The sequence below is a fragment of the Arvicola amphibius genome, chromosome 1, assembly GCF_903992535.2.
Source record: "Arvicola amphibius chromosome 1, mArvAmp1.2, whole genome shotgun sequence".
Classification (NCBI taxonomy): Eukaryota; Metazoa; Chordata; class Mammalia; order Rodentia; family Cricetidae; genus Arvicola; species Arvicola amphibius.
In genome coordinates, this window is record NC_052047.1 from 129362056 (window position 1) to 129374901 (window position 12846).

A 12846-nucleotide genomic window follows, 5' to 3' on the forward strand; every position below is an offset into this window, starting at 1 on the left:
TAGTTACTCGGGATCTGGTGGGCAGGAGAGAAACATCCAGTTACACAGTATACTGTCAGCAGTTGAGGAAAGGGAAGTTTCTTTGCCCAGTGTCTAATTTTGCCACAATAAAAGCAAACTTCGTATGGAAGATCTTTGAGGCCTGTGATCCTCTTTTGAAGTAAATTGGTGCTGCTAGAAGCAGATGTGTCTCACTGTCATGAAAAGCCTTATGTTATTAAAACATTTTAATTCCCGGGCTGGAGAGATGGCTCAGCGGTTAAGAGCATTGCCTGCTCTTCCAAAGGTCCTGAGTTCAATTCCCATCAACCACATGGTGGCTCACAACCATCTGTAATGAGGTCTGCTGCCCTCTTCTGGCCTGCAGGCATACACACAAAGAATATTGTATACAGACATCCCGCCTTTCACTGTCCTCTAGTCCTCGCATGCAGCCCCTCCGCCACAATGCCGATGTTCACCGTGAACACCAATGTTCCCCGCGCCTCCGTGCCAGAGGGGCTTCTCTCCGAGCTCACCCAGCAGCTGGCGCAGGCCACCGGCAAGCCGGCACAGTACATCGCAGTGCACGTGGTCCCGGACCAGCTAATGACTTTTAGCGGCTCTAGCGACCCCTGCGCCCTATGCAGTCTGCACAGCATCGGCAAGATCTGCGGAGCGCAGAACCGCACCTACAGCAAGCTGCTGTGCAGCCTGCTGGCTGATCGCCTGCACATTAGCCCAGACCGGATCTACATCAACTATTACGACATGAGCGCAGCCAACGTGGACTGGAACGGTTCCACCTTCGCCTGAGTGCTGGCTTAAATAACTTACCTGCGCTGCTGTTCTTGGAGTCTTCCGTTTTTGTCCACACGTAGCAATGCTCACCCTCCGATCAAGAGAAATAAACGGTTTAGAGACCAAAAAAAAAAAAAAAAGAATATTGTATACATAATAAATAATTTTAAAAAAAAAGAAAACATTTTAATTCCCATTAAAACATTTTAATTCAATGGTCTTTTAAGTGTTTGAAGACCATCTATCTATTTAAAATATATCTCTGTTTTACCTTGAAAACATACCTTACAGGACTATAAGTTTTATTGCTATAGATGACTAACTACTAACCTACCTTTCTTTATTATCTTAAATAACTTTCAAGGACTAAAATTTTACATTACATTTTTAAATGAGCTGCATAGTTTTAATACCTTAAACAAGAGTAGAAGCACACATACAGTATAACAAAAATAACCTAAATTTGTGTCAATATACAAAAATCCATACAAATGTAAAATATTTGAGACTTGTAGTTGCTTTTCAGTTTAAAAGTAGATTCAATAATCATCTCCCTTTTTATCCTATCATTTCTACACCCCCCTTGTAGATTCAATAATCCACCTTTTTATCTTATCATTTCTACACCCCCCTTGTAGATTCAATAATCCACCTTTTTATCCTATCATTTCTACACCCCCCTTTTTCTTCTCAGAACGAGATCCCTGAATCTAATCTCCTTTGCTTAGTTTCCTCCCTGAATATGACCATTAGCAACTTGCAACCAACCCTCCTAAGCAATTATAAACATCCATAATCCACAAATCACCAAAAACCTCTCACCCCACCTCTTGGCAACATGGGTATCATGTTCCTGAAATTACTTCCTGTCGTCTGGGGGATGATAGCATCTTTAGAGGACCCTAAGATAAAATAAACCCTTTCCTCTCCAAGCAGATTTTGGTCATGCTGTTTATCACAGAAATAGAAACCTGCCCAGCCCCCAGCCCAGCTCTGTCTGGTGGCACACTGCATCTCCATGCATAGGTTCATATGCCGCAGCTCTCAGACTCTGCTTCCCAGATGCTCATATTCCACAAAAGGAAAACTGATCTATGAAGCTTCTGTTTGCTTAAAACACCACAGCAGGTATGGAGGAGCATGTCTGTAATCCCAGCACTGGGGAGGCAGGGCAGGCAGATCTCTGTGCGTTCGAGGTCAGCCTGGTCTACAAAGAGAGGTCCAGAGCAGCCAGGGCCGTTACACAGAGAAACCCTGTCTCAGAAAACCTAAACCAACCAACCAAACAAACCAAAATCAAAAACGTTCTTTCTTGTCTATATAGTAAGTTCCAGGGTAGAAAAGCTACATAGTGAGATCCTGTTCCAAACAAAAAACAAACTCACAAAGCAGTTTTCCTATTGAGTTTGGCATCCAGGGTCCCGGCAGCTGGCCATCCTGAGTAGTCCCTGTACAGACAGCGAGGGTTGTAGGTGGACTTTTCATTCCCGCTTGCCAGTTCCCAAATAACTGACATGAAGACTCAATATTACTTATAAACACTTGGTTTATAGCTCAGGCTTGCACTAACTCACTCTTACAACTTAAATTAGCCCATTTATATCAATAGACATTCTGTCACTCGGCGTTACCCCTTTTCATCTTGCATCTTCTGTTTCCTCCCGGTTTCTGGCTGGCGACTCCTCTGACTCTGCCCTTTCTCTTCCCAGGGTCCTTAGTCTGGTTTTCCCACCTGACCTTATCTTATCCAGCTACTGGCCGGCCAGCTTCTTTATTAGAACAATCGCAGCAGAATTTACAGTGTGCAGAAGGATTATTCCACAGTAGAGGGTCTCCACTGAGGATACCACCTTGTCTTCTGCAGGTGGCCCACTCCTCCAGGCCACAACCCAGGGGGGTTTCCTTACACCTTGGAATTCCATCTAATGCCTGGGGAATGAGTCCAGCAGAGGACAAGCCTTGAGGGCAGGCAGCATCCTTCCGGGTCTTTCCCTGGTGGAATCCTGTGCTCAGGGAAGGGAACAGGCAGTGGTCTCTGCCAGCATGTCAAGTTCAGTGAACCTGTGGGTTAAGCTTTTGGGGTCTCATCACTTCTCCTTTCCTTACATTTCTGGTTGCTTGTGTGCGTGTGTGTGTGTGTGTGTGTGTGTGTGCGCGCGTGTGTGCGCGTGTGTGCGTGCGTGCGTGCGTGTGTGTGTGTGTGCGCGCGTGTGCGCGTGTGTGTGTGTGTGCGTGTGTGTGTGTGTGTGTGTGTGTGTGTGTGTGTGTACACGATCTCTGGGAGTTCAAGTTGTGAGACACTCACTGTGGGTATTAAAAAACTGAACTCCGGGGGCTGGAGAGATGGCTCAGAGGTTAAGAGCACTGACTGCTCTTCCTGAGGTCCTGAGTTCAGTTCCCAGCAACCACATGGTGGCTCACAACCATCTGTAATGAGATCTGGTGCCCTCTCTGGCAAGTAGGCATATATGCAGACAGAACACTGTATACATAGTAAATAAAGAAAATAAAAAAAAAAAGAAAAATAAAAGAACTGAACTCCGGCCCCAAGTGCTCTTAACCAGCAAGCCATCTTTCCATCCTTCCTGCTCAGTTTTCTTACTGGGGTTCTGAGGCTTGAACTCGGGTCCTCAAGCATGTGGATCTAGCAATTATCAACTAAGCCATCTCCTCTGACTTGTTTTTTTCTTTTAAATTATAAGCTTGATTCTCAGAACCGACCACATTCTTAATATCGTCTTCACGTGGAGCAGTCTTGGGTGTCACCGTCCTTCCTGCGTGCATCAGAACTCATGCTGGGAGCTGGAGAGCCAGCTTAGCAGTTACAACATGAACTGCTCTGCAGTGGACGCAGTGGTGTCACCGGGAGGTGGCTAACACCAGAGTGAGACCTGGTTAAGGAAATAGGTCGCTGGGCGTCTCTCTCAGACACGTGTACCCTGTCTCCAGCTACTCCTGGTCTCCTCTTTTCTGACTACTGTGAGGTGAAGCTCTGCCCTGCCACACCCTTCCCGCCATAACACCCACAATAGTTAGCCTCAGGCCCAAAGCCATGAGACCAAGACATCACAGGCTAAAACAATGAGCGAAATAAACATTTTGTCTGTCACCTTTTAAAGAGTTTTTTGTTTTGCTTTATTTTTCCCCTTTAAACCAAGGTCTCATATAACCTAGGCTGGCCTCAAACGTGCAATGTTTCGGAGGGCTGCCCAGAGCCTCTGGCTCCACCTCCTAAGAGCTAGGACGGATTGCAGGTATGCATGACGACACTCCAACAGAGGCTGGCTGGCATTTTGTCACAGCAGTGAGACACGAATGTGACCCTGGAGCACATCCCCCACGACGTCCCCAGCTCCAGTACCTGAGACAGAGGAGGAGACTCTCTCCCCAAGTTTCTCTTTAGTTTGACTAGAACGAGAAAGTGTTGCCTTCTCCCACCAGGCATGATTAAAGCCACATCCCGAAACCCAAGAGGAACCAGCCCCAGAGTGCATTGTGGGTGGCATAGCCTGAGATAAAGAGCATAGACAGACACACTGAGACATGGCCTCAACTCCTACCCACCTCCTTCTAGGGCTTCCCAGAAATGGAATTGTTTTAGTTATTTGTAGCCAAAGGTGTTCTAAGTACATAAGACATAAAAAAAAATGGCCCAAAGCCGGGCGATGGTGGCACACGCCTTTAATCCCAGCACTCGGGAGGCAGAGGCAGGCGGATCTCTGTGAGTTCGAGACCAGCCTGGTCTACAAGAGCTAGTTCCAGGACAGGCTCTAAAGCCACAGAGAAACCCTGTCTCGAAAAACCAAAAAAAAAAAAAATGGCCCAAAAGAAGTCAAATAAAGGAGGAAAAATTGAAAAAAAATCTGATATTTTTGGGGAACTTTGTAAAGTTGTTCATTCCACAATAAAAGCCAGTGCTACAGGCTGGGGCACAGAGCAGCATGTAAGGCATTCACACACAGGTGTGAGGGTGTGAGTCTCATCTCCAGAACTCACATAAGAAAGCTGGACTGGGGTACACTTACCATCACAGCAGTCGGAGACAGAGACAGAAGGCACTCTCCAGAAGCCAGCCTAGCCCACTCAGTGAAGTCCAAGCCAGGGAAGGGCTCCAGCTCAACAAACAAGGTGGCCATGCACCCATGGATGGCCCCACACCCACAAGTATATGGATAACAAAAATTGGAATCAGTGGGTTTTTAAAAATGAGGACAGGAAGTTAGAAGAAAATGGGTGTGGATCTTGGAGAAGCTGGTGGGGGGGAGGATGAGGTTAAATATGGTCAAAATACAGTATGGGGCACTAGAGAGATGATTCAGTGGTTAAGAGTACTTTCTGCTTCTCCAGAGGATCTGGGTTCAATTCCCGGCACTTCTATGGTGGCTAATAACCATCCATCTGTAGCTCCATTTTCAGGGTCTACAGTGCCCTCTTCTGGCTTCCACGGTCACTGCATGCACATTGTGCACAGACAGACATGCAGGCAAACACTCATACACATATAATAAAACTAAACATTTTTTAAAAAATACATTGTGTGCATCTATGGCATTTTTAAAAATTAATCAAAATATTATATTTTTAAAAAGCAAGGTGGGTGGCCCCTGGAATAATATTCAAGGTTGGCTTCTGTATTTAGTTACTTTCCTATTGCTGTGGCAAACACCATGACCAAGACAACTTCTGAAAGAAAGCATTGAACTGGGCAAATCATTCCAGAGGGTTAGAACCCATGGTGTCATGGGGGTGGGAATCAGACCTTAATCCTCAAGCAGAAGGCAGAGGTAACACTAAAGATCTTTCAAAACCTCAAAGCCCGCCCCAAGTGACACGCCCCCTCCCACAGGGCCACACCTCCTAGTCCTTCCAAAACAGTTCTACCAACCAGGGACCAAATGTTCAAATACATAAGCCTATGGGGACCATTCTTATTCAGATCGCCACATTCCACTCTCCGGCTCCCACGGGCTTGTAGCCATATCATAATGCAAAGCGCATTCAACTTCAGAATCCCCAAGTCTTTCAGTCTCAATGGTGGTTAGAAGTCCAAAGCCCAAGGTCTCCTCTGAGACTCACCCTGTAAAATCAAAGAGCAAACTGCATACTTCCAATATATGGCGACAGAGAATATACATCGTCATTACAAAAGGGAGGGGCGGGCATTTAGTGAGAAGATACCGAACCAAAGCAAGCTTGCAACTGAGCAGGGCAAACTCCAGATCCTACGGTCTGTGTTTGAAGTCAAGGGGCTTAGATGGCTTAGCTTCACCCCTGAAGCATCCGGCTCTCTTGGGCTGGTTCCGCGCCCTGTGTGCAGCTCTCCCTGGCAGACAGCCCACAGCTCTGACACCTCTAACATCTCGTAGTCCCTAGTGCAATCCAGGCTTCACTTTCACGGCTTCATGCAATGGCTCCTCAGGGCCTCCATGCAGGGCCTCTGCCGCCACCTGCCTGGCTTCAGCATCTTACGTGTGGAGGCCGATTCCACAGCCCTTCAGTCATGTGTTCTCACCTGAGCAACACTGCCATCCGTGTTAGGCTGCCTGCTTGGGATGCTGCCTGACTTCTTAGACCACATCTTCACCGTTTCCATTGCAGCCGCATCGTAAGAGCAGACAGTTCCCTAGGGCTTTCCCTTTCCCACCTCGGAAACTCAGCTGGCGCCCTAAGGATGCCTTCCCTTCCTTTCTTCTCAGATCAGGCCTCTCCCCTGTCTCCCTATCTCTTGCAGTGCAAGCCTTGGTTCCAATGTTAAACCTCCCGGGGCTCTTTTCAAACCATACATTTTGTATTCCTCTTCTGCCCTGCTTGCTCTTTTTTACTGTAGACATGCCTACAAGTGAATATTAGTACCCACGTGACAGTTGATATTAGTTTCTCCACCAAAGAATTAGCCCGTTATTTTTCAATTAACCGCCGGCACATTCTTAAGACAAGGGTAGAAGGCCGCCACATCCTTTATCAAAACATCCCAAGAATGGCCGCTAGCCCAGTTGCTGATATTGTCCCTTTCGCAAACCTCTTGAGCTAGGCCTGCACAGCCCACATAGCTCTCGGCACTGCTGTCTCCCACAGTCCTAGACGGCTCACTAAACCTTGCTTATAGCGTTCAACTGCTTTTCTCCTCAAAGTTTTCCACATTCAAAGCAACAACAACAAAACATAAAAGCACATGATGAGGCCTGTCACAGTCCCACTAGCCCCCCCCCCACTTCTGCATTAGTCACTGTTCCACGGCTGTGACAAACACCATGACCCAGGCGGCTCACAGAAGAAAGCGTTTAATTGGGCAAATGGCTTCAAAGATTTAGAATCCATGGCTGTAGAGCAAAGGCATAGCAGCAGAAATAGCCGAGATCTCACATCTTGATCTTCAAGTAGACGGTGTGGGGGTGAGTGGGAGGGGGGAGAAGACAGAGGAAACGTCAAAGACCGTCCCCAGTGACACATCTCCTCCAACAGGCCATACCTCTTAATCCTTCCCAAACAGTTTACCAACTGCAGACAAAGTACTCAACTGTGTGAGCCTATGAGGGCCATTTTCATTCAAACCACCACAACCTCTGACCCCACGTAGGCACACACATGCACATAAGAGTGTACACACACACACACACACACACACACACACAAAGTAAATAAAGTTTTTAAAAAAGATTATTAGATTGAATTGTTAGAAATTAATTAAAAACATGGCTGAGTGGTGGGGGTGCATGCCTTTAATCCCAGCACTCAGGAAGTGGAGTGGAGGCAAGTGAATCTCTGAGTTCAAGGCCAGTCTGGTCTAGAGCTTCAGGACAGCCAGGGCTACACAGAAACCTCGTCTCGAAAAAAAGTGGGGAGCCTGGAAGTGGTGGCACATGCCTTTAATCCCATCACTCAGGAGGCAGGGGCGGAGGCAGAGGCAGGTGGAGCTCTATGAGTGTGAGGCCAGTCTGCTCTACAAATTGAGTTCCAGGACAGTCAGAGTTGTTACAACCTGTCTTGAGAAACAAAACAAAACAAACAAGCACACACAAAAAAACTGAATTACTAAAAGTGTTGACACAAAAAGTCAAGGAACTATCCCAGAAACAGAACCACACACACACACACACACACAGACACAGACACACACAAAAGTGGGAGAGAAAATAGATCAATAAATAGATATAGATAAAAATGAGAAATAGGTCAGGTATGGAGGCTCACATCTTTTATCCCAGAATTTAGGAGGCAAAGGCAGGCAAATCTCTGAGTTCACATCCAGCCTGATCTCACAGAGTGAATTCCAAGACAACCAGGCCTACACAGAGAAACCCTGTCTTGAAAAAACCAAAAGCCAAAAGAAACAAACAATAAAAGAAAAACCAGAGTAGGGCTGTGTGAGAAACTACCAAGAGGCTCCTGCACCCTGATAAATCTCTCCGCCAACGCAGCAATCCAAATCAGACCAAATCAAACTGAACTAGGAAAAGTCCAGGTTCAATGGGTAACACGTTCCTGAATGATTTTCCACTCCTCCCCCCAACCCAAAGGAGAGAGAAAGAGACACTGGGAAACTACACTTCTGTGTTTGGGGGGGCAGTTTAAATACCTTGTGGAGTGGTCTTGAGCCTCTCTGGGGGAGGGGTCATCACTTGGCAGGCTTTCTGAGATGCAGCAGGTTTTGGAGAGAGACTGAGGAGGGGGCCTAGGGTAGAGCTTCACCAGAACATCCCAGACTCTTTGGGTCTTTGGATGCCAGGGCCTGGGGTGGAGTTTCCACCAGAACAACCACATTATCTCAGGTAAACCTGTGAGGTCAGGACATAATAAAGCTCCAATAATAAGGTCATGACCTCAAAAACAAACCAGATTACTCCTCCTCCATACACACTCTGTTTGGTTTGGTTTGCGGTTTTTTTTGGGCGGGAGGGGCGTGCACAGCATCTCTCTATGTAGCCCTGACTCTCCTGGAACTTGTTACATAGACCAAGCCTCAAATTCACAGGCCTGCTCCAGCCTCAAGAGTGCTGGATTAAAGGCATGGGCCACCACCAGCCAGCTTCAGAATACTCCTCTCAGGGGAACATGGTAGTGGTGGCAAGGAGGCGGCAGTTCCTGGCACCATCCCGGGGTTCTAGTCTCTGTAATAATTTCTCTCCTGCCCAACAGGGCCCTGGGGCCATCTGTATGCATTGTAGGAATCTATCTAGCAGAGTCACTGTATTGCTTTTCTGAAGCAGCTCTTAGATTACTGGGTACTGCAAACGGCACACAGTGAGGACTAACGTGGCAGGGGCATGATGCTTTCCTTCAGAAAAACATATAGGTTAGGTCAGGGGCTTTGGTATGAGGAACATGTCACCCAAAAAACAACTTTGTGTGACAATCAATACACGCACTTTGAACGGCCGTCCAAGGTTCAGTCCATCCGAGGCGGGACCTTCCTGCTGCCACACAGGCCTCAACAATTCTCCCTGGAACGGCCTCTTCCTCTGGCTGACTCACGCACACAAAACACCTGACACATACGCTTGAACCTGCTGTGCGGAGTTGTACCTCGCAGAAAGGGAGCTATGAGCGCAAAGGCAGCCCAGTCTCTGAAGGCCTAGGCCTGCAAGTCACAGAAGCCTGAAAACCTGAGCCCCCATCCCAGGATTCCACAGGAAGGAGAGAATCGATTCCTGAAATGTGTCCCCTGATGTCGACACCATCTTCTCTACAGAGACACAGCAGGTCGGTCCAGGGTCCAGCCCATAAATGCGCTAGCGAGAGAGAAGTGAGGACACCAGAGGCGTGTCGTCAGAGAGCCTCACGATCTTCAGAACCACACCCCAAGCCAGCCCAACAAAAACCACAAAAATGTCATTTATAATTTAACATCCACAGGAAGCAGCTGGTGACGGAGTTTGCAAAACAAGAACACAAATTCACAGATACACACCCAAGCCTGAGAAAGCACTGGCAAGTCGTCAGGTCTATTCTTGACCTCCAGTTTCCTGGGACTGGCCTCAGAAGGCCAGTCTCACAGAAACTGCTCAGAGTCCTCAAGTCAAAAACGAAGAAGCTGGTTGAGTGGTAGCAGCGCACACCTTTAACCCCAGCACTTGGGAGAGAGAGGCAGGCGGAGCCACACAAACAGAAGAGGGAAGGAACCGCAGTGCAGGGCTCCTGCTGCTGCACTTTGTCTGTTGAGTTTTTTGAATCAGAATCTCATTCTGTAGCCCAGGCTGTCCTGGAACTCACTATGTAGTACAGACTGGCCTCGAACCTGTAGCTACCCTCCTGCCTCAGCCTCGCAGGTTTTAGGATTATAACCATGAGCAGCCATGCAGGGCTCTGGTAGTCTATTTCCTGTGAGAACAGACATTCCGCCAGAAGAGTCCATGACTGGATCTTGGTGATGCCCCGACATTGTCTTCGCTGAAGACAACTGTCACTCATTTCCTGTGTGCCCTTAGGAACCCTTCTCGGCTCTTCAGACCTTTAAAATGGGAGCATTTGGCCGGGCATAGAGTGCAAGCATTTAAGCCCAGCACTCAGGAAGGGGGCAGGTTCCTGTGAGTCCAAGGCCAGCCTGGTTTACATAGTGAGTTCCAGGACAGCCTGGGCTACATACTGATACCTTGTCTCAAACACAAAGCAAAACAAAAATTAAAATGGGAACATTTAGCACATTAGTAATTTGTTCTTTTATAACATAGACATTCAGCTAATACTAAGTACATGTCAGACATGGAAATACGATAATAAACCTCCAGCTTCATTTGGTTTCAGATGATTTAAGAAATCACTAATTTGGGAGGTGCGGGGCACAGGAGAGATAACTCAGTGGAAAACCTTCCCCCATCTTGCTGTAACTCCTGCCCTCGTAGAAGACCCTGGTTCATGTCCCAGCACCCACATGGCAGCTCACAACCATTCAAAACTCCAGTTCCAGGGCATCTGACACCCTCTGCCGACCTCCACAGGTAGCAGGTATGCATGTGGTGCATACACATACATTCAGGCAAAGTACCCATGCATATAAAAAATAAAACAAACAAATAAATCTAAAAGTCATTTTTAATTACTAATTTTGGAGGTCTCACAGCCAGGCAAGGCGTTATTGACCTTCCGTTAGCTCTGCTATTGTGAACATCTTGGCTGTGTGGACTGTGGTGACAGTGGCTGCCCCGGTCAGTTTGCAGGAACTCGAAGGCTGCTTTAGCCAGAATCGCTTCCCAGCTGGGGAGTGAAAGGGACAGAAAGACTTGGCCTCTGAGATCAGGTGTGCCCCTCTGGTTGCTTCCGCATTTAGAACACAGTCTATTCGGCTGCTTTACACCGGTTGGTCGATTGGTAGCCAAGCAGTCCTGTCTGGAACTATATACAGGGTCAATTTGACCTAGACTTGCCTAGCCTCTCTCTTCACCCTTCAGGGCTAAAGACGCTTTCCAGCCACGTGGCCAGACCACCAGACCGTGAAAGGACGAGAAGAAGTGGCCCTCTTCCTGCTCTGAATTCCTCCACCTTGGAAAGAGCAGGCCACGCCTCCCCTTCACCTGCCTGCCTGCCCCTCGCTCCGCCTTCCTGCGGCTGGGATTCCTGATCTGTAAGCAAAGCCTTCGCGGTCCCCGGGACACTGGAAGAAAGGTTCTGTCCTCGTGTCTGCAGCAGAAGAAGAAGAAATCACAGTTCTCACCTCAAAAGATTAAGAGTCTACTCTAGAGTTGAATGTGAGTGGCTGGGGTCTGAGACACACGGAGCTGGTTCACCTCCGGTTCTATAGTCCCAGTGGAAGCCGATCCAGGACAAAGAAAGTCAAATGCTGCAATTTTAAAATACATGGGCGGGTGCGTTAGAGAGGCAGGTAAAGCAAGATGTTATCTGGTGACAGTCTTAGCTTTGGGGCTGTGGGGGCTGCTGGTCTACTAAGTTAATAGATTCCAAAAGGATGTTAGTTCCCACACAGAGGTGGGCAAGGGGAGGCCGCTTAAGGAGCGAAAGGTTCCACCTCTCCACATCGCCACAGTCCTTCCTCCCTTCCGTCCTCCCTTCCTCCTTCCCTCCCTCCCTTCTTTTCTTTAGTGCTTGAGCTAAGATGTGTGTTACCACAATTTTTTTCCCTCCAAATTTTATGTATGGATGGTCTGCCTGTTTGTACGGCCACGCACCACATACATGCAGTGCTTAAGGAGACCAGAAGGGGGCATCAGATCTCCTGGAGCTGGAGTTCTGCCGCCAAGCCTTCCGGTGCTGGGATTCAAGCCAGTGCGCTGCCCCTCCCTCCCCCGCCCCCAGGGTTTCTCTGTGTAACAGCTCTAGCTGTCCTGAAGCCAGCTCTGTAAAACAGGCTGCCCTTGCCTTGCCGTGGTGGCACACGACTTTAATCCCAGCACTCGGGAGGCAGAGGCAGGCAGATCTCTGTGAGTTCGAGGCCAGCCTGGTCTACAAGAGCTAGTTCCAGTCTCGAAAAACAAAAACAAAAACAAAACAACAACAAAAAGGCTGGCCTCACAGAGATGCACATGCCTCCGCCTGGGATTAAAGGCGTAGGCGTGCTCCACCACTGCCCGTGCTCTTAACCAGGGAGCCATCTCACCGTGCCCAATCACAGCTACTTTAATCAATTAGTCACTGTCCCTTGGACTTGGTTTTTTTCTGTGGGATGAACTTACAGATTCTAGACAAATATATACTGTAGGTACTGTGGAGCAGTGACGCAGAGGACGCAGACAGGAAATGCTCATCCCTTCAGGCTGAGAAGATGAGATTGGAGCAGAGACGGAGAGAATTCCAGGGGAAGACAACTCCAATTCAGAGCTCCTAAAATAGATCAATGGAATGTTGTGGGGAAACCCCAAAGGGGTGTGCAAGATGGGAGGGGCATGGCATGAGGGGAGGGTGAGGAGAGGAGGGGCTAGGTAGCCTGCCTAGCTGAATGAGTGAGCACTAGGGTCCCTGAGAGCCCCTGTGTCAAATAATAATAAATAAGGTGGAGGGTCAATGAGATGGGTGGGTGGGTGAAGGTGCCTACATGCCTGGCAGCCTGGGTTCAGTCCCCAGAACCCATAAGGAGATAAACTAACTACGAACCTCTACGCTCACGCTGTGGCATGT

At 48.1% G+C, this 12846-nt stretch overlaps 1 protein-coding gene and 1 long non-coding RNA gene across 2 annotated transcripts; both read left to right on the forward strand.

The window, feature by feature from the left end:
• The first annotated feature begins 412 nt into the window (after positions 1-412).
• LOC119803845 (macrophage migration inhibitory factor-like) lies at positions 413-795 on the forward strand. The gene has a single exon (XM_038315279.1). It carries the CDS (start codon positions 448-450, stop codon positions 793-795), a length of 348 nt encoding a protein of 115 aa, XP_038171207.1. The 5' UTR covers positions 413-447.
• An 8398-nt stretch (positions 796-9193) lies between these two features.
• Positions 9194-12846, forward strand: LOC119824443. The gene is made up of 3 exons (XR_005287095.1): positions 9194-9480; positions 11166-11462; positions 12431-12846. It is a non-coding gene; the product is annotated as an uncharacterized LOC119824443 (long non-coding RNA).

What these genes read in the sequence shown, in the direction of transcription:
- LOC119803845 (XM_038315279.1), top strand. Translation starts at nt 448, where the DNA reads ATGCCGATGTTCACCGTGAACACCAATGTTCCCCGCGCCTCCGTGCCA.